Source organism: Lissotriton vulgaris, chromosome 4_1, assembly GCF_964263255.1.
Source record: "Lissotriton vulgaris chromosome 4_1, aLisVul1.2, whole genome shotgun sequence".
Classification (NCBI taxonomy): Eukaryota; Metazoa; Chordata; class Amphibia; order Caudata; family Salamandridae; genus Lissotriton; species Lissotriton vulgaris.
In genome coordinates, this window is record NC_141691.1 from 254677608 (window position 1) to 254698231 (window position 20624).

At 39.1% G+C, this 20624-nt stretch overlaps 1 protein-coding gene across 1 annotated transcript in view; it reads right to left on the reverse strand.

Moving 5' to 3' along the window:
* AFF2 (ALF transcription elongation factor 2) overlaps positions 1-20624 on the reverse strand; it is a 941751-nt gene that overhangs the window by 74742 nt on the left and 846385 nt on the right. Inside the window, exons 12-13 of the mRNA XM_086918613.1 lie at positions 6872-6993; positions 2277-2493 (exon numbers count right to left, since the gene is read on the reverse strand). Of these exons, the coding sequence (XP_086774739.1) occupies positions 2277-2493; positions 6872-6993 (339 nt within the window). The remainder of the gene's footprint in view (positions 1-2276; positions 2494-6871; positions 6994-20624) is intronic.

Consider the following 20624-nt stretch of genomic DNA (forward strand, 5'->3'; position numbering starts at 1 on the left):
GGGGAGCTGTCAGGAGCAGCTACACCCCTTTGCTGTACTGCTTTGTTGGGTTGGCCTGCAGTTGCTGCTTCTATCTTGGAGAGGAAAAGGACTCGAGTTTGCTTAGTATCCTGCTTTAGAAGATTCTGCAAGGGCTTTTTTGTGCTTGCCTCCTTTTGAGAAGTCTCAGGGCCATCAAAGACTTCACCTGCAGCGCCTGGACTCCTCTGCTGTGAGATCTGACCTGCCCAGTGGTGCCAATTCCAGTTCTTTTCTGCAGAAAGAAAATGAAAATCCATGCAGCAACCATCTCTGTCTATTTGTTCCGGTGCAAGCTTGCCATGCAATTAAAAAACCAACATATATCCGCACTGTGGCAGAAGGATTGGCACAGCGCCTGTTCGTGACTGGGAGAATCAACACCGTGCCTGGTCGTGGGGCTCCAAGTTCAGGTCAGCCCGGGTCCCAAGCACTGTGTCTCCAACATCTGAGAAACCGGTTCAGACTCTGGCACAGGCCCAGCTGTGGGGCTGAAAAATGTTGCATCGCAGCACTGTGGCGGAAGGTTCAAGTAGTGCCTGTTCTTGGCTGGGAGCATCGACACCAGCACATCTGGATTTTCCACACATCGCATCTGTGCACCAAGTTTCCAGCTCATCACCCGCAGAAAGGACCTATATTCAGATTCTTATGCATCACTCTCCTCGCAGTAAGTTGTTGTTTTTAGTCATGTTTGGTTTAGATAAAGACTGGAGTTCCACAAGACTATCCAAGAAAAAAGTGAGGAAAAGGAATGGGGTGGGTCGGTGGGCCATATTTGCACTGGGGCTTACCCCATAGCACCAGATAGTATTTCCACCTCCAGTAGGAACCAGAATGAGTTTAGCCTACTCTGCCTGCCCATATGTCGAAACCATGCCCAAATTAATTTCACTGTCCCCTCACTTGCCATGGTGAATGGCAGCAGTATTCAGGCTGATGGTCAGCTCGCAACTAGCGAACCCCACCAACTCCTGACATTACTGAAACCTAGGAATGAAGGAGATCCATCATAGTGGGGCTTGCACGGATCCCAGCACATTGTCTTACACAGGACTGTGGAGTCCCTGCACATATAAAGCTAGATGGTAAACTACCTTTGTGAATAGCAAACAATCATAAACTGACCCAAAAGTTTAAGTTTACCTTTGTGAATCAGCCCCTACATATCTCTGCATCCAGAAGAGTCATTGAGGCAAAAAGATACAGGTGAAAACGTTGTCATTTATTTCAGTTTTTCCATTCTTGTTTTAATTGTTGTTTGATTTCATCATTAGTTCCTTTGGTCAAACCTTGATTGATCTATCTATATGAACCCTGGTCAATTTCAGAATGTGTTCTACACTTAAGAAACTCATTTCTTTCGGGTTTACCTATAGATTTCACACATGTTTCCACCACAAATGTAAAATATGTTGAAATCACTACCTCTTAGAAAATTGCAATAACTGTGATAAAAATGATTATTTTTTACAACTCTCCTTATTTCTCAAAGCTTGACGAAGGATGGTATTAGCAAAATAAAGCAAAGCAAATAATATGTAGAACCATTCTTTAAAAAACATATGTACATACCCTTATGTACAGCACATTCCGCCTCAAAAAACAATCTTATCTTACATTTGAGCTTTTTTCTCCATTCCCTCTGAGGTAATCCACAAACCATGGCTGCCTTTAGAATCTCCAACATTCGGGGAAAAGAATGCACAATTGTCCAAGATACCTTTTGTGGGAAAAGAAAGCTATAACGGCTTAATCAGAAACAGCCCCAAACTTTCAAAGAAGGGCTCATCAATAGAGGGAAGAGACTTAGCAGTCAAACGGTGAAATCTCCTTCCATTGACTGACTTCCTGTCATTAGCTAGGTGTGTTATAGTCTTCTCATTCTACTTATTTACAGCGTTTAACAACAGCAGACTTATGTGGTGTTAAACTAGAGCAGGAATTGGTTGAGTTGCCCACAGTGTTTGTGGTGGTGGCCCACTTATACATTTCATTGAGCCCCTTAGCCCTGAGGATTTTTGTAAATGCAGTACTGTAATGCAGTGCTGAGTATTGTCATGGCTCTATAGTTTAATGTGTGAAAATGCATAGCTATTCTCTATGAAAAATATTGATCCAAACTGCAGAATCTTTGACCAATGTGTTCTTTTATCGTCAGTCGATAAACCTTACGTTTTCACAATAAAAGGTTCACATTACACTCACATTGTTTTATTAAAAAGTTGCACATTGAGGAAAACAGAATAGGTGCTCACATTGATTCCTTTGGGGCTAGGTGCGTTGCTCTCATTTTTCCAATGTTTTGAAGAGGATATACTGCTGCACTGCAAAGATGTGGTACTGCTGTCCTCCTGAATGAGGGAGCTGTTACCGCTTGAGTGCCTTCTGCGGACTGGATCATCCATGAGTGGAGACAATGGAGGGGGAAACAGCTTCTCTTCTCTTTTTTTAGTTATCCTTTTACTGGAATTTCTAGGGGGAATAAAGAGCACGACATATGGAAAGGCAGGTGTGTTTTCTCATTCACCCTGTCATACAGCTGTGCATATTATCAAACATTGATAGAAAATGATTTAGGAACTTTTTATCCAAGACAAGTGACATAAAGAAACTTTATAGAAATGGTAAATTATAAATTAACTGGCTAGGAGAACCAGGTGGAGTCCCTAATTTCAGCTGCGGTATCTTCCAACACTTTTTCCAGTCATCTCGTAATGAGAGCTAAAATGTCTGCATAATCTGTATATTCATCTATATATTTGAAGAGGGTTATAGAAGACAAGGCTATATATTTCTGTTACTACTATTATTGTTTTCATCTGAGAAAGATATATTACATGCACAAGTCTCACACTTACATAAATGAGAAAGCAAAAGGTTTACTAACACAATACACAGCCACGGCCCATCCATATGAGTGAAGGGGCCATGCCCTCTCACCTTTTTTCAGGGGGGAAGAGTGTCTGTCAAACTGAGAAAACATCAGCCTGACAGAAACTCAGCTTGTTCAGGTCAGGCAACCAGGAGCTAGACATGCGCTGAATGTGCATGCTCCAGACTGCCTACGTTGACCTTTGCCAGAATGAGAATTTAAGAGCCCTTTGGGCATTACCTCCTCAGCTTGACAAAAATGACTCAAGTCCCTCCCCTTTGTGCCGAGTTGGAGTATCACCCATTTCTTTGGACCTGGGTGCTTCAGTTTAACATCCTGAAGTGCGCAGGGCTGAGTGTCAATCAGTGACAACTCGTCACAGAGTGGGGCGGGGTCAGCAACGCTCACTGAACCCATCTCACTCTGTAATGGATGAGGGAAGGCAGCAGCCCCAGCCCTCTTGTGACCACTGAGGCTTCCCTCTCCCAGAGCTGCAAGACAGGTAAGTTTTATCTTTTTGAATGTTTGGTGCTTGGATACGTGCATGTATGAATGTATGAATTTATTGCAAGTGTTGTGAATATGTGTGTGTGTATGTGTGTGTGTGCACATTTGTGAATCCATGGGGTGAGTGAGTGGCCGCCTGCCCCACTCCCTGTCAAATTAACCGGTCACCACTGACAATACAAATGCCATAATTGAGCAATAACCTATATTCATAAAATGGTTTTATTTGGAAACTTCTTTCAAAATTTGCTGCATTAAAATTATTTCTGTTATGTCTGGACAACTAATTCATTTTCAGATTATTCTGAATATCTAAAATCAAAGCTCATTTATTCATTCAACGTACAGCTCCCATCTAGAAAATGTATACCGCACTGTGGATATAATATTCTGAACTGGGTTTTAGTCCATCAACTTCAGAAACCAGTTCATCTTACTCTGTGAAGGGAATTGTTTCGTGTACAGTAGTTAACAACGCTGTTACTTAGCTTTGGGCTGTTAAAGCTTCAAAATGTGGCATTTGATTGAAGTGGTCGCTAGTTCAAAACTAATTTATTGCAATAATTATTTGATCTTAATAGTTTAATTTAGCAACATGAATTGGCTAATTGTAATTTAGTGAGACATTTTAATCAGTGGTGCAAGTCAGAATGAAGTGCAAAATGGAGGAATAATGAATGTCCTTGAAGCAGAATGTATGTGTGACTGCAAAAAGCAGCTGTTCAGTACAATCGAAAGGCATAACGCACACCAGAAAGCTAAACCAGTGTAGATCTAGACACACATATTCAAATGCACAGAAATCTGGGGCTTCATTTAGTATTTGAGAGACTGGGAGCCCCAATATATCAGCAGGACTCCCAACCTCTGAAACTCATGTTATAATGGCTTCATTTATAGGTGTGCAAAGTACCATGTTTCCGGCAGCAGGTCCTGACTGCGCTCCACAATTAGGAAACCTTTTGCTCACAGGACTAGCCAAAACAGAGCTGTAGGTCAATGTACATCGAATGGTGCATTCTGTTTATGGGTATACTTACTAATCTGGTTTGGGATTTCCAGAAAAGCCATGAATAACTATGCCAGCAACAACACAAATGCCCCATGGGTTTTTGGAGACAACTCTCAGTGCATCAGAGCCAAATTGAGGTTGTTCTTCGGTTTTTGTGAATGTATGAGTACTTTTACTCCCTGTGCACTCAATCTTTGCTCACTGTTCACTGTTTGTAGTATGTCCCCAGTAGGGTTCTGAAAGGTTTTTATTATATGAGTAAAGTCTCATGCAAATGCCATTATTGGCATACCTGTAGTTTACAAGTTCAATTGTATTCCTACTGCAAAGCCCCCGCATTGCTTTTCCATGAAAACTAGCAATATTACAGCACGAGTGCTAGATGGTGATGAAAATGGATATGCTGATTAATTTCAAGTTTACTTTAAAATTGTTCTGTGTATGTCTTGATGGGTGCTGGTGGTTTATTAAAATGTTATTTTTAAATTATTTAAAGAGGTATGGAAGTCTGTTTGTTCAATTAATTTCCATTTTCATATAAAAAAGGGAAAATAAACAAGGAACATATGCCATGCAATCCTATTACAATACATCTGGAAGGAGAAACAGCATTGATTAGCAGTCTTAAGCAAGAATGGTGGGAGACCTAAAGAGATACATCAAGATTTGCAATCAGAGAACAGTAAAATGTGCTGCAATGGTGTACTATGAAACCTGGTCAACAGGAGGAGAGTAACATGACAAATGGAGTAGGTCATAGGGGAAGAGAGGTAGGAATAGGTAAAGTCTTAGTCCCCAAAGAGATGAAGAGACCCACTAGTAGAGCAGTATTCCCAGTAATTTCAGAGGATAGGGGATTCGCGTGGATGCCCAGTGCTGCCGTTAAGAAGTCAATTTCTGTTGCTGACCCTGAGATTTTCTGTATAAGTGGCAGTATTCTTGACCAATGCGGGTGAGACATTTTACAAGTAGGAAGCATGTGCTGTAGGTTACCTGTGACTTCCTTCCATCTCCAGCATATGCTCCAGTTTATGCTTCTGGAGATATGAAAGTATTGATGTTAAAGCCCACATGGAGGAAAATGTATAAACTATGCGTAGTCATTAAGGTATTTGCAAGATTTGGGGAAAATGTGTGACAATATTTACGACTTTGCACACCACTACTTGTTATCCTGCTATGATGTGTTGTTCTTGATGCCAACACAACATGTATGACTAAGTATTTAACACGGAATCTGTTGAGAGGAGAATTCAAGTCAGTGCCATCTGTTTTCCTTCATGTTTTAGTTTTATTTTGGAAACTCAAAGTTTTAATTTGCTACATACAAATTAAGACAGAAAACAATTTATATGATCCACATTCCAGAAGTCTTTGAGAGAATTCTGGATTTATTTTAGATTTTAAATACAACTATAATATTCCGTTTAGAGGCCAAACAGAACTACATTTGACACAAGACGGCATGCAAGCAGTAGTCTGTTATTTGGTCCAATTTACTTTTGTGCACTATTGCCACCATTCGAAAGCTACACTTTGTTGGTTCTAAATACATCACATTTACTTTGTATGAAATATTAAATGTTGAAATAAATATTCTATTTTTGCAAACCCACAGAAATGGCTGAAGTGTGCACAAAAAGTTCTATGGTAGCAGATGCTATTCTAGACTGAATGAGTGATCAAAATCAAGACGGTGAACAGGTGTACGTAGCTCAGCAGTGTGAGCTAAATATCCTATAGATGCTCCTATACTGAAGTGAATGGTTATTATTTCATTATGAGCGCCACAAATTTTATCCTGAATGTATCTCTTCCCTGAAATGATCAATATTGTGAGCATCAGTGATTATAGCAATGGGGATAATGTCTACCATTCATGCGTTGCACTGTGAGGGTACCATCAGCAATAGGGAATTACTGGGGGAATCAGCAACTCTGCACAACCTCAGAGGAATTACTGCAGATCTCTTAATCCAGATGAACCAGTACCTTCTGTCACTGGATCCATCGGAATTATCACAGGACCGGTAATGAGGCCATTACTGCTAATGCTGGTGGTTAGCATGTATTAAAAAGTTAGACTGTTGATAAGCATTGTCAATTTTTGACTGCAGATTTTTCCACTTATTGAACAGCTAACTGTCCCTTTGCTTCTGTATTTTATTGTAGTTTTCTTATCACCTTTTTATAACACTATTTCCCTGCAGATGGGGAGAGTTGCGATTCACAAGTTTTTGAATGATAGTGACCATTCCCCTTCTGCCGCCATTGAATGAGCAGATGTTTGAATAGTTTTAGGGAAGCATAAGGCTGCATTTGTGAAGTGTGAAGAAGGATACACAATGGTCGCTTACAATAATCAGGCAACCAAATAGCATTAAAATAACCTACTATACCCAAATAGAACGGCATTCCAACTTCTTGAAGTCAGATTGACTGACATTTACACAACTTACTCTTTATTGCTGGATAATCTGTGATTAGGTATTGGAGAAATGCAAGGTGGTAATAGGCGCAGTGTTGATGTGTCTTCCAGACACAGCTTCTTGTTATCAGCAGGAGTGTCAGAGATGTCAGACTGTTTTAACAGATAAAACAGAAAAGAGACAAAAATTAGTATTTGTATATCATGCACTATCTCCTATGCATTCAGTAAGTGTTGTCAATACCAATGACTAGTATTGTTAATTCACAATATCAAACACATTTCTAGTTTTTGATACATTACTTTTAGCTTGAATTTTTTCACGAAAATGATCAGTTGAAAATATGCAAACGTTGGCTAGGGTTTCCAACTTCGAAAAACTAAAGATTGTGCCTGCAATCCTACTGTAAATAATGTAACAAAACTCATCACCAACAGCTATAGATTGGACAGCTAATGTAAATGTAGATGTAAATAATATTTGTTTAGTTACCATGAAGTCGATTTTGGAAACTAGAAGTCTCAAGGCAGACGTATGTATTTCTAGAATCTAACAACCACACTAGGACTATTTATCGAGGCAGAATACATAGAAAGTACCTAGTTAGAGGTACTATGTCACACATTTGGAGTTACATATGCTATTGTAGTACTTCCAAATCTAAGTGAGAGATGTGAACTCAGTGTGGCTGAATCATATTGCAATGTATGAGCATGTAAATAAGTACTTCTGTAATACTACTTCACACACTCCTAAATGCTTTTTTTGGTTAGTTCTTATTTCCGCACAACACACATTTCTATGCAGTATTCCTAAAATTATTACAGCACATTAGAGTGATTTGTTCCGACTAAATGGCTACATTACAATATGGATTCCAGTAAGGCCTTCACTTGGTCTTAATGCTAGAAAAGAAAGATCAGAAAATATTTTGCGATTGTGCATGTGACACGAGATGAGGTACTTGAAGAAATGCACATATCAACACTTTTTCCCCGACTGTTCTTTTTAAAATGTTCTTACATCCTTAGGCCATGTCGAACTTTAATTTGGTGTGCGGTATTCCAATCTTTAACTGACTCCAATATACTTCCCCTTCTTGCTCAGACACAGAAAGTCACCTGGACACTAGAGGCTTTTAATATTTAGCTAAAAAAATTATTGGAGATCATTTAATTCACCAGACTCCTTAATCATTCCCTGTAAGCTGTGCCTTCCATTACCAGCTCCAGGTACTTAATTATCCCCTTTCTTATATCCCCTCAATTATTATATATGGCCTTCGGATGCAAGCAGAGAACATAACACAAAATTATATAATTACAAATGTTATATTTGTGTTATATAATTCTTGGAGAATACATGCATAGTCATACAAACACACAGTGGCTTCTTCCATTAGTCTGTGGTAGTGTCATTTACATTTTGCTTCCACTTACCACAGCCTACAGCTTGAAGCAGTGGGTCAGCTCACTTCAGTCACTGGCTCCCTTCTATGCGAGTGATGGCACAAGGTAGCCATCCATACAGAAAATAGTGCACTTAAATGGCAAGGGCATGGTAGGACAATTGTTTAATTATTTAAATATTTGCTACATATTTACTTTTAAAAGGGCCTAGCAGCTACCGGAAATTGTGACTGACCCACTTGCATGTCTCGACATGCACATATATTAAATTTCCAAAATACGTCAGATAGCATGCACATTTTAAAATAAAATTCTATAAAAATATTCAGAAGTGGCTATCTATAGGTGTGCATGTGTGCATGTATCTGAATGCATGGGCTGGCTACTATTTTGTTGAGTTTACCATTATAATTACAAGATGACACCTGGCTGTTTGGCCATATTTTAATGTTTTTTTGAAGTACAAAAAACACCATTCCCTGATAACTACCGTGTGCAGACATATATAATTGGCCATTTTCTAAATATTATTTGTTAAGTGCAACAAACCCATTCCAAGATGGCTGCATGCATGCACAAGCACATCTGCATGCATGCACAAGCATGGGAAGCCATATTTGAGTATTATTTTTATTTATTTTGTACAGCACATCTCAGACTAAAGTAGAGAGTCATAGGGCTTCACGTTAGAAATATGTTATACATTGGGCATTAGGGTTCATAAGTGTACAGAGCCAAAACATTCATAGTAATATGAGTTTAATAGTTAAACTTGCTAAGATCTAGAGAGCACAGTATAAATATTAAAGGTGCTAGGGTTTACAGAACACAGTAACCAGAGGTATCTAATAACAGATTTTTAGGCCACTTCTGAATAATGTTTACAACAGGGCTGTCCCTTGATTTGTATGAAGAGAGTTCCAGGTTTGGGGGCATTCATAAATGCCACAATGAGGAAGACTTGTTGAACTGAGGTACATTGAACGCAAGAAAGTCCTTCGACTTTTTTATTCTTCTCGTAAGAGTGAGTTTAAAGGAAAAACATGTTGGAGTGTTAAGATGTAAGGCCTTATATATGATGCAGGCAGTTTTTTAGCTACTTCGAGACTCAAGAGGTAAACAGTTCAGTTAGTATAAAAAGTGGTTAGATATGATTATATTTTCTCCTGCTAGGGATACGTTGTGTGGCAGGATGTAGCACATCTTTCGGTGGTGTAAGTCAGGTCGTGTATAGGCTAGTAAGCAAGGAGTTGATGTATTCAATCCTATGTAGGATCATGCAATAGACTCTTAGAGTCAAATCTGCAGAGAAAGTGTCTGACATTTCTGATGGTTTTAAGATGATGCTGTGTGGTGTTAGCTATTATCTTGATATGGGACTCTAGTTTGAGATGAGAGAGTTTTTGTTTCACTTTAGATAATCTCAAAGAAAACAAGCACTGGCAAAGTGGGAAAGCCAGTTTCTTGGCAGTCAAAGCTAGACCTATTTCTTTTGCCAATGGTTGTTACATTTTGGCATAGTGGCAGTTTAATGCTAATAGACAGAAAAAATTGCCTCTCTATTAATGAGACAATTGGCCATATAGCAGAAAGTAAGATGGAGCTCAACATATCCTTGCAATTTTAAAGTGTACTGTCATTGTGGAACATGAATGTTAATTAAATATTGAGATAGCAAACCAATGACAATGAGGACTAAGCGGCCAGTGTGAACAAATAGTAATAGACCTCACAAGGTACTATGGAAATGCCATGGCAGGGATAGGAAATGGAAAGGCTGAAGTGAATTCCTGCTGGACAGAATAGTTGCAGCAACAACAATGGTATTAGTGGAAGCTACCCCATCTTGGCACAGTACCCTCTTCCTTGTAGCTCATATCACACTTTACAGTCCACAAAGCTGGCACACATATCGAAGTGGGGCAACTGATGTGTTCCCATGTATAATAAACAAAATATATGCAGAACCCTCTAGTAAAATCTATACATGCCAACTCAATCATCCCTGCTTGTGACATTGTCTACATATGCCTCTATGTTCCACACGTTGTTCCTCATGTGCCCCCCCGCCATTCCAACAGTGTCACTCCATCTATGCTCCCCATATCTCCCTTTCACCACTATTCAGACCCCATTCGACCCATCCAGATCCTACTCTGTACAATCTCTGCCTCCCATCTACCACAGAGACTCTTTGTGTCCATTTCCTCCCTTATTTTGCTCTCTTCTGTCTCAAAGTCCATGTTGATTTTGTGAGTCCTTGGATTTGGTCCCTTGGACTTACCTGCCATAATTTCATGTGCCTTAAAACATTTTAAACCACTGTTCCCTTCTACTTATCCCACCTACACCTGCATCTGCTTCCTTGGCTGTAGCCCTCAAAACCATTTAAGTAGGTATGTGGTATTTGTATAGCATAAACACAGCCAAAGCCAACTCAGCGTTCTACAAGGTTAAAGGCAAGGATACAGTCAACAAACTATTTGAGAGGTAGATAATCTGTAGTAGGACTAGGAGAAATGCTAATTATGCCATTGTAATTTGCATAATTTCAGGAATTTTGTGTAAGACTTGTGACACAAAATTCCCATATTATGCCCTTACACCAATTTGCGTAATTAAGTGCCATTTACGGTAAAAAATAACCATTAATGGTGCAGTTCACCGTAAAAATTTACAATGAACACATGGGAACAGCAGAATGTGAACAGCTGTTGTTTCTAGTACTCTTGTTTAAATACATCCTCGCACCTCATTGACATGAGGATGCATTTTGTTCCAAACTATAGCACAAAATGACGTATTAGCATTTGACACATTTACGTGTAGTTTCAGGTAATTTTGCATTAGTACATCAAAGGATACTAGGGGAATTCGACATACACCTAATCTGTAGCCCTACTGCATCATGAGGTAGTTCTTTTTAAAGAGCTATGACTTCAACTCTCTAGTGGATTTGGAGCAGAGTTGTGGAGGTCTTGACCGATACGGGATGTTGTTATAGAGCCTGTGTGCAAAGATGGAAAAGACCTGCAAGCCTTGTTTTTTTCTCTATTATACTTATTATTATCCAGTCTGATAGTGTCCTGTTTGCAGATGTCTTGAAAGCTACTAGACATTGGTTTTGAAGATAGTGTGTACCAGAAACAGGAACCAGTGAGTTCCAGCTAATATGAGGTGATGTGATCATATTCCTGCAAGCCATTGAAGAGGCATGCAGCAGTGTGTATTATGCCAATAACAGGGCCAGTGTGGAGTCTGAAAGGCCATGGAGGAACAAGATGTTTCCACCATCCATAAGCAAGAATATGAGAGCATGAAATCAGTCCTAAAGTCACTTTCCGAGAGGAATGGTCTCACCTTCTTCAGTAGAGTGAGTTGGTACAAAGACATCTACACTTTGCTTGTAATGTGATCCTTGAGGGTGAGGTAGGTAGCCAGGATGAATCTAAGTGATTTGGCAATAGGAGAAAGTTGGTGTTCAAAGTTGTCAAGATTATTATCACTGAGCTAGGTTTGCTAAATTTCTTGCTTGTTGTTCTTGAGCTTCAAGTAGGTGCTGGGCATTCAGGTTTGGATGAGGTGTAGTGAATGAGTCATTTGATATCTAGAGCTGAGGAGACTTTCAGGTAGAGTTTTTATCTACATGAATGTTGATGCCGGTATCAGCAAGTGGATACAAAAATGGCTTCAAGTAGGCTTCAAAGTTGAAATTGGAAAGTATGGACCTCTGGCGAACTATGAAGATGATAGGGTGTGGATGAAGGTAGGATGGTCAATGGTGTTGAAGGCAGCTGAGAGGTCCAGCAATATCAAGAGCCAAGGGTCATCATCTGTAGTCAGGAGGGCATTGCCTAGGATGTGTATGATAGTCATGCAGGAAATGGCTGGTGTTGATCTAGAAGTTGAGCATAGCATTCCTTTTTGATGATTTTGACAATGGGAGTTGAATGATTGATGGGCCAGTGGTTATGTGATGAAATAGGACTAGCAAATACATTGGTGACATACTTTGGGCCTCATTACGATGATACTTAGAAAGCCTCTGACCACAGGCCGAAGGCTTTCCGAGTCACATCATGGTTATTGCTTTTGACTGCTGCATTACAATGCAGGCGGTCAAAAGTGAAACCGTAATCCCTATGGACGGTATTTCCGTCATCGGGATTACGATGTCCGTTTTGGACAGCATTTCCATGTTGGGCTTTCCAGCATGGAAAACCTGTTGGAAAGTGACTTTTGGGGCCCCTAGAAGAGCACCCTTCTCCTGCAGCCTTCGTGGGGGGCCGAGGGGGCAGCAATCCCTGAACCATGTGACAGGCACCTTTAGGTACAGGGATGAACAGATTCCCCCATTTCTATATGGGAGCTTGTGCTACAGCCAGTTTTTGGCTGCAGAGCAAGCTCCCATAGAAAAATGGGAGTATGCAACCGCACCATGCGCGATCGTATTGTAATGCTGCGGTTGGACCCGATTCCGCAACAGAACATCCGCCCAACATCGTAATAAGGCCCAAAGTATGTAAATTCAAAAATATCAGGAACAAAAATCTGTAGAAGACCATTGTATATCAAATGTTACCTGTTATACACTATATCAACTTTGAAACCAATATTGACTTAAAAAATAATGTTACATAAAAAATATACTTATTATATACAAAAATATAGCTAACAACCAGAAAATAAAAATATATACTTTAACCCCTTCACTGCGGCGGCTATTCCGCCACAGTGCTAAGGGGGCGGGGTGGCCGCGCGGCGGGCGCATGCTGGTGACGGAACCGCTCTGTCACCAGCGTCGGTTGACCTGTGCTTCTGACGGAGCGGTTCCGTCATGGCCCGCCCCGCTCAATAGAACGTCAGCGTAGGCGCGAAATTCGCGTCGCGCAGGCGCGCCGAGCGGGCCATGACGGAACCGCTCCGTCATCAGCACAGCTCACCAGTAGCTGATGACGGAGCGGTTCCGTCATCAGCACTTAAGGAGTTAAAATAGTTGTAATAAATAAAGATATTTACAAATTATCATTATTACTAATAACAACAAACCGTATACAACAAGAATATCTGCAACATAAATCTATAGAAGACCACTATATCGTCAAAAAACAAGAAAACATATTTAATTTGAGCAATTATAAACTATAGTTACTTTAAATCATATATTAGCTATGGAAATATTAATACATTTCAAAAATATATAAAAAGTATAACTTAAAATATACTTTAAAATAATTGCACAATTGTTATTTTATAAATAAAATTATTACTTAGAAGTACAAAATATAATATACTAATTAAATTAATTATGATTTCAAATGTTAGATGTGTAAACATGAAAAAATATTACAATATTGTTAAAAGGAAAACATTATTAATTGCAAATACTATTACAGAAACAAATAATCAAAATATTTTCCATTAAACTACCATTTAAAATTTAAAAAAAGACTATGGGGCCTATTCTGATTTTGCTTCGAAGGGCTCTGAACGATGGTTGGAGCCCTTCCGACCGAATCGGAACGTGTCGGCCAGATTCCTTTCAAACCGAGCAATTCTGATGGGCTCGGTCGGAAAGGAATCCGACTTGGATTTCCGGATTGCGGATGACAGGCTCGGAGAGCCCGTCCGCCATCCGGAAATTCTTCAGTACTCCCACGGCCGCCTCTTTGCGACCGAGGGAGTATGATGGCAGTTTTTCACTGCCTTTTCATGTCAAAAGGCAGTCGGAAACTGTCTTTGGGGCCCCCAGTATGGTCCCCATAGGTGCGAGGCTGCCGAAGGGCAGCCTTGGAGCACCTACGGTGCCCCTCTGTGGATCCCTGCACCTGGTGGCAGGCACATTGGGGTGCCGGCCACAGGGTGCAGGGATGAACTGCATCCCTGCTTTTTACAATGCAAGCATGCATTCCGCTCGGAATGTATGCTTGCATTGTGAAATATACAAGTGTGACTGAACCCTGGTCGCATCGTACTAGCAGGGCCGTAACCGACGACAGCAGGTCGGTCGGTTATGGCTCCTGACCGATGTCGATGGACCCGAGTCCGTCCGACATCGGAATTGACCCCTATATATTAAATAAAAAATTTTAAGTATTGGTTACAAAAATTAGACCTGGAGGTGTCAAATAGACTACATCAACTCCAACGTAAGAAACTGTTTTGAAAGTGTTAGACTTTGTACGGATCAATTTAATATTCCCACTGCAACGTAAGCAGCGTAAGCAACAGTAGAGACAATGTTGGACTATGTAGGGGTTGGATTTAATAATCTGACTCCAATATATGCAACAGTAGGAAAGTGCTGGACTTTGGAGGGGGTATATTTACTATGTCTAGTCCAATATGAGTAACACTAAAGAAAGTGTTGGACTTCGAAGTTCCACTGCCAAACTAGGCAACAGTAAGGAAAAAGTTAGATTTTGGAGGCATCAGATTTGTGATCCCTGCTCCAACAAAAGCAACTGTAGGAAAAGTGTTGGACTTTCTAGGGGTTATGTTCCCACTCCAATGTAAGCAATTGTAAGGAAAGTAAGGAAAGTGTTGCACTTTGCAGCAGTCAGATTACGTTTTCCCTATCCTAAACGAATACAACATAATGTACATATATATGAAATACATAGGCATACAGATATTTCTATAAACATTGGTATTAGTATATAAGGTATACAAAATATTAAAAGCTAATTTATTAACATGTACAATTATACATATAATATATAAAAAATGTTATCAATTAAAAAAGAAATACATAATAGATTTAAAACAATACCCTAAATTTCCAATACCACAAAAATGACTAAATTACTAACTGAAACAATAACAGCACACATTCATTTTTAAAATAATAAAACTTAAACTTCAATTATTATAAAAAAATCCTAAGGATTTATATAACTAGCTACTATTTAACAAACTAATACACACATTATTACAAAAAGTCAAATAATCAGGACAATCAATTATCTAACTAACCAGTTAACAAATGAAAGGAGTACTCTATTGTTTACCTAATACCTAAACATTACATAATTACTTATCTAATTAACAAACTAAAGATTAAATATTTCAAATAAAATAAAAATAAATATTTAAACTACTCCCCGCACTATACTCCTACAGAGCCAACAACATGCCAAAAAAGACATAAAGATATGCAAAATATTACCAAATCAAAACCAACACACAAAAAATAAATAAACTTAGATAACATCAATATATCAACTGGTAACACTAAAACTCATCAAACCCCATGAAATAATTAAAAAACAGAAATAAGCATGACTTGCATTAAAAAAACAATTTTTAAAAAAACAATAATATTCTTTCCTTTTATATTCTGTTGTATTATATTTTTGACATTGCAATATAGTTTACACAATATTTGTTATTCATAAATTATTTGAAACAAATTTAGATGGAATACCAGGCCAGTAGCTGACAAGGTCATTAGTGTCTACTGTAAGTTTCTTTGGGGGTGGGAGCATTTGGTCTGTCTTGAGAGATTGTGGTAAATTGCCTTCAGTGAGGGAAGAATTGACAATGGTGTCATAAATCTGTTCAGAGGTTTTGCTGAACTTAGGATTCAAATATATGTGTATATCTGAACAGTTGAGTCTGAAGGACGTTTGCAAAAGTTCCTCAAACCAATTAAAAACAATAGAACATTCTGATTGGCCCAGGGAGCTTTTTATTTCCTTGGCCATTTTGCTTCTGTAGGAGCCAGACTCCAGCTGGAGTGAGCTCTCTGATAGGTTTCCAGCAACATGATAAAAGTGTTGCTGGCAGTCAATACAGGACTTGGGGACTTAGTCCCCTATCCTGAAGTAAATAAAATAAAATAATATAAGGGGGCAGTGTAAGGATAACCTTCCCCTATGCCCTATAGGGAGAATCCACAGGGCCCCCCACGGGCCAAAATTTTAAAAAAACATTGCCAATTTTTGCTGCGATCCCGGAGGACTCCCGGGCATTGAAGTAACAAAAACAAAATGGTGACACGAATAGCGAACAGTGTCTATTTTGACAAGTGTTGCATAGAATGTACAATGCTCTTAGCAGATACTTTTTAATACTCTGTGGTGTATTTCTCATGAGCGTTTAACTTTCTGTAAACAGTGTAGTACGGAGTAAACTTTATCCATAGAGTAAACACTGTTTACAGTACCCATTTTTCTACTCATAACAACTTAATTTCTCAATTACTTAATGTAGGTTTGATGACGTGACTGTGAGGGATTTGGTACAGATAACAGCTGTCCATAGTCGGGCGTTCATTTTAGAACAGATGTTGAGCATCTTGAGGATTTGGCTTTCTATGAACAGTTGTATACAGATTGAACACTGTCCTATGATGGTTTTCCATATATCTGTGATATATTTTTGATGTGAACTAGGCTACTCGTGTAGTGTATGGTATAGGGTCAATGTTACACATATCCCATGCTTTCTACACCCAAGGGAGTTGTATCTGTGATACCATTAATGAAGCTTTATATTATTCTGATCTATTGTGTACTTAGTTTTTGGCCTCTAAAGCCATACTAGTTTATAGAGCAATGTGAACAAAAGAAGCTTGGGTGATGTCATTAGAGATGTAATCAATTATTTCGTTTTGAGATGTCATCAGTGATGTCATAAATGATGTAATAGAAGATACAATGATTGACGTAATATGTAAGGTCATAAGCAGTGCATGGCTGGGGCACAATTATAGTTAACTCTGCTAACTATAACTGGGGAATATCAGTGTTTTTTAGTTCAAAAGGTTATTGTTAACACTGACATATTCACCTAACTATAATGCTACTATACCCTTAAATATAAACACCACCTCACTGATCCTTGACAGTGACGTACACCGACGCCTGCTGGAAGTTGTAAACAAATGCTTTAATCACTCTGGAAAGCTGCACAGGTAAAAATACCACCCACCCTGTTTCTCATTCATAAGAGGTTTGATCACGGGTAGAAACTTCAACAGTTTTCTTGCTTTCACACTGCAGTTCAGCTATTTCCCAGAGTGCACTTGCCAACAGGCGTGTCCTTTTATTTCTTCTCTTCAACGTAGACTGCAGCATGCTGAAGCTTTATTAGTTCACAATATTTGGTATTATGTCTCTGACTCACCTGTTGATAATGAACTTTGAATTGTGGGTATTTAATGAGAGTCCCGTGAGAACGTTGTAGATCCAAATGCTGCTGCCCGTGAACAAGGATGGGAGAATCTGGAACGCGTTGGGCCATGTAAATAAAAGGAACTTACACACTGTCTGGTGGTGCGCTGCAGAGTTATTTTATCCTGGTGCGAGTGTGCTTCATTTTGGGCAACTTGTGGAACTGGTATATGCACGGCAGCCCTGCCATGGAAACGCACCTCCGCTGATATCTGGAAAGCGGATCTGGGGTCTCATTACTGTGGAGCCTGGCAGAGCACTGGATTGCGTTATTTAGCGCATCACAGCACTGTGTGTTTTCAGAACTTATCATGGTTCATTAACATAATATGAGGTATTTAGCGGCACTTGGGAAGTTTTATCACAAACAAGACTTCGTATCCCACAATGCTTGGTATTCTGTCTCACCTGTTGATAATGAACTTTGAATTGTGGGTATTTAATGAGAGTGCCCTGAGATTGTTGTGGATCCAAATGCTGCTGCCCGTGAACAAGGATGGGAGAATCTGAAAGGCGTTGGGGAATGTAAATAAAAAGAACTTAAACACTGTCTGGTGGTGTACTGCAGAGTTATTTTATCCTGGTGCGAGTGCACTTCATTTTGAGCAACTTGTGGAACTGGTATACATATATATATATATATTCTTTATTCAATCAGAAATATGATCATTTACAGAGCTAAAACAATTCATAAGTATAAAACAATAAAAAGTTAAAAAACAATATTTCATAAAATCATATAAAAGACCAGTCGTATTTTCGAGGACACTTTTAGACAGTTTGGACCTTCTCCACCAGGCAAACAGCAAAAATCTCGATATTGCAAAAACAAGCCACCTTGTGGTGTCAGATCTAAAAATATGTAGTGGTTTACTGGGATATGTAAACAACAGTAGACGACAGACTGGAGTTATCCAGGTTTTCTTGTAGTCGACGTAAGTGGGACAGCAAAAGATGAAATGATCGAGGGTCTCTGATCGGGTGTGACATGTAGAGCACAATGGTGTTACAGCTGCATTGCCCCATGCGCTTCTTCTTGAATTTAGAGGTAGGGCCCCAAGTCTAAATTGAACATACAAAGCTTTTGCCTGTGGGGGTTCGATGGCATTCATAAAAGTTTCAAAACCAAACCCTCCTTTAAAATTTAAAAAACTAGAGGTTAAAGAGCCATGTGCAATACCTTCTACACTTCGGTAATCCATATCAATATAGTTCCTGGGAACTGAATCATGTATTTTATATATTCTCATTTGGTGCTGCTATAGTCTGTCTTTTATATGATTTTATGAAATATTGGTTTATAAATTTTTATACCTATAAATTGTTTTAACTCTATAAATGATCATATTTCTAATCGAATAAAGAATATATATTTGCCAGGCCTAAACCTTCCTTTTTAATACATATAAGTAACCCCTAGGGTAGGCCCTGAACAGCCCATAGGGCAGGGTGCAGTCTGTTTAAACAGTTGGACACATACTTTTAAGTTTTACATGTCCTGGCAGTGAAAAACGGTCAGATCCATTTCTCACAACTGCTAGGCCTGCGGAACTCGCAATGCCCTGCAACCCACATTAAAGGTACTTTGTTCAGCTGGCTCAACTCGGTCCCTGTATCCAACGCTCCATCATGGACAGTCTGAACTTGTGACTTTATCTGGCATGACCAGATAACCAAAATTGGTGCTTAGTGCTTTAGGCACTATTTTCATTTACATCTTTAAAATTGCATATCTTTGGTTCTGCTGATTAGATTTTTGTTGTTTTCGTGTCAAATAATTTATTACATTTTACTATGTTTCGCGAAATTTGTACAAGATTTTTCTTGTGTTACATTTTCACCTTATTACTGTTTGGTGTGCTACATAAATACCTTACACATTGTGTGTGGGTTAAGCCTGACTGCTTTTTGCCAAGCTACCAGAGGTTTAAGCACAGGTTAATTTGAGGTTTCCAAATGACTTCATCCTGACAGGAATTGTGGTTGCAGCTTGAGTAGGGTTTCATTCCCCCTAAACAAGGGATCTAATTTCCTACAAGAGGCCATGTTATGTATTGCCCTCCCATTACTCCTCTTCCACTGCGCAGGAGGTGAAAGCAGGGGCTGATGATTTTGGGGGCCATACATAACATAAAATTATAGATGAGTAAATATGAATTACAGTGATGGTTTTAACCACTGTGTTGTGAGTGACAACACAGACAACTTTGATGTCACTCAGAACCTCTGGGTGAAAAACATCCCCATAATTCACTGTTACCCATCTTTAATTCTAGATATTGTCACATACATGATGGACTAACCGTTTGATCTATTCACCTGCTTGTTTATCAATAATCCATAGTCTCAATTTCTTTATATGTTAATTTGCTTGTAAAAAATTGTAAAAAACGCACACTGTGGATGGTGATGTAAGCGTGTAAAATTAATTCATTCTAATACATTGTACTTGATGAAAGACTTCTGATAGTGGGAAGCGTCCTTAGAAAGATGGAAATTTCATTTGATTGAAGAAAACACTCTCACTCCTTCCAGGAAGGGTGTTTGTTGAATTCCAGAATACTAAGGAATACAATTATTTGTGAAAAAAACGCCATTGTTCAGGAAGGTCCTTTAGTAAATTGACACTTCTTTCTACAATAATGCCCAATGGGAAGACAGCAATCCAATAACAGCAATCCAATTACATAACTGTAGATTATATAATTTCAAATTTGCAAAGGAGGTCTCGTTGCTAAAGAATACACATTTGATGAACAGAAGCCTATCAGCAGAAATGTACTTATTTGTCTGTTCCAGTTATGTATACGCCCGTCCACGTAGCAATATCCATGCATATGGCAAGAATTGGCACAATTCAAACTACAGTCATATTTTTCAAGGCTTTGGAACATTGACGTGCCCCACAGGCGCTGTGTTCTGTTCCACTGCTGGCAAATTACCGAAGTAAATAAAGAACTCACAGCAAATAAACGTACAGCAACCAAAATAAATATTTTTAGAGTGATAACAAATCTGAAGAAGAATTGATATTGTTGAAACATTCAGCCAAGCAGAGCTATTTGATTCTTTCTGATGGGTAAACAGAAGACGTGTGTGGACGGTTGAGTCAGAAAATCTATCGTCCATATTGTAGAACTATTGCGTCCTCAATATCTATTGGATACAGAAGTATCTTCCTATTTTGGCCTGAAAGTT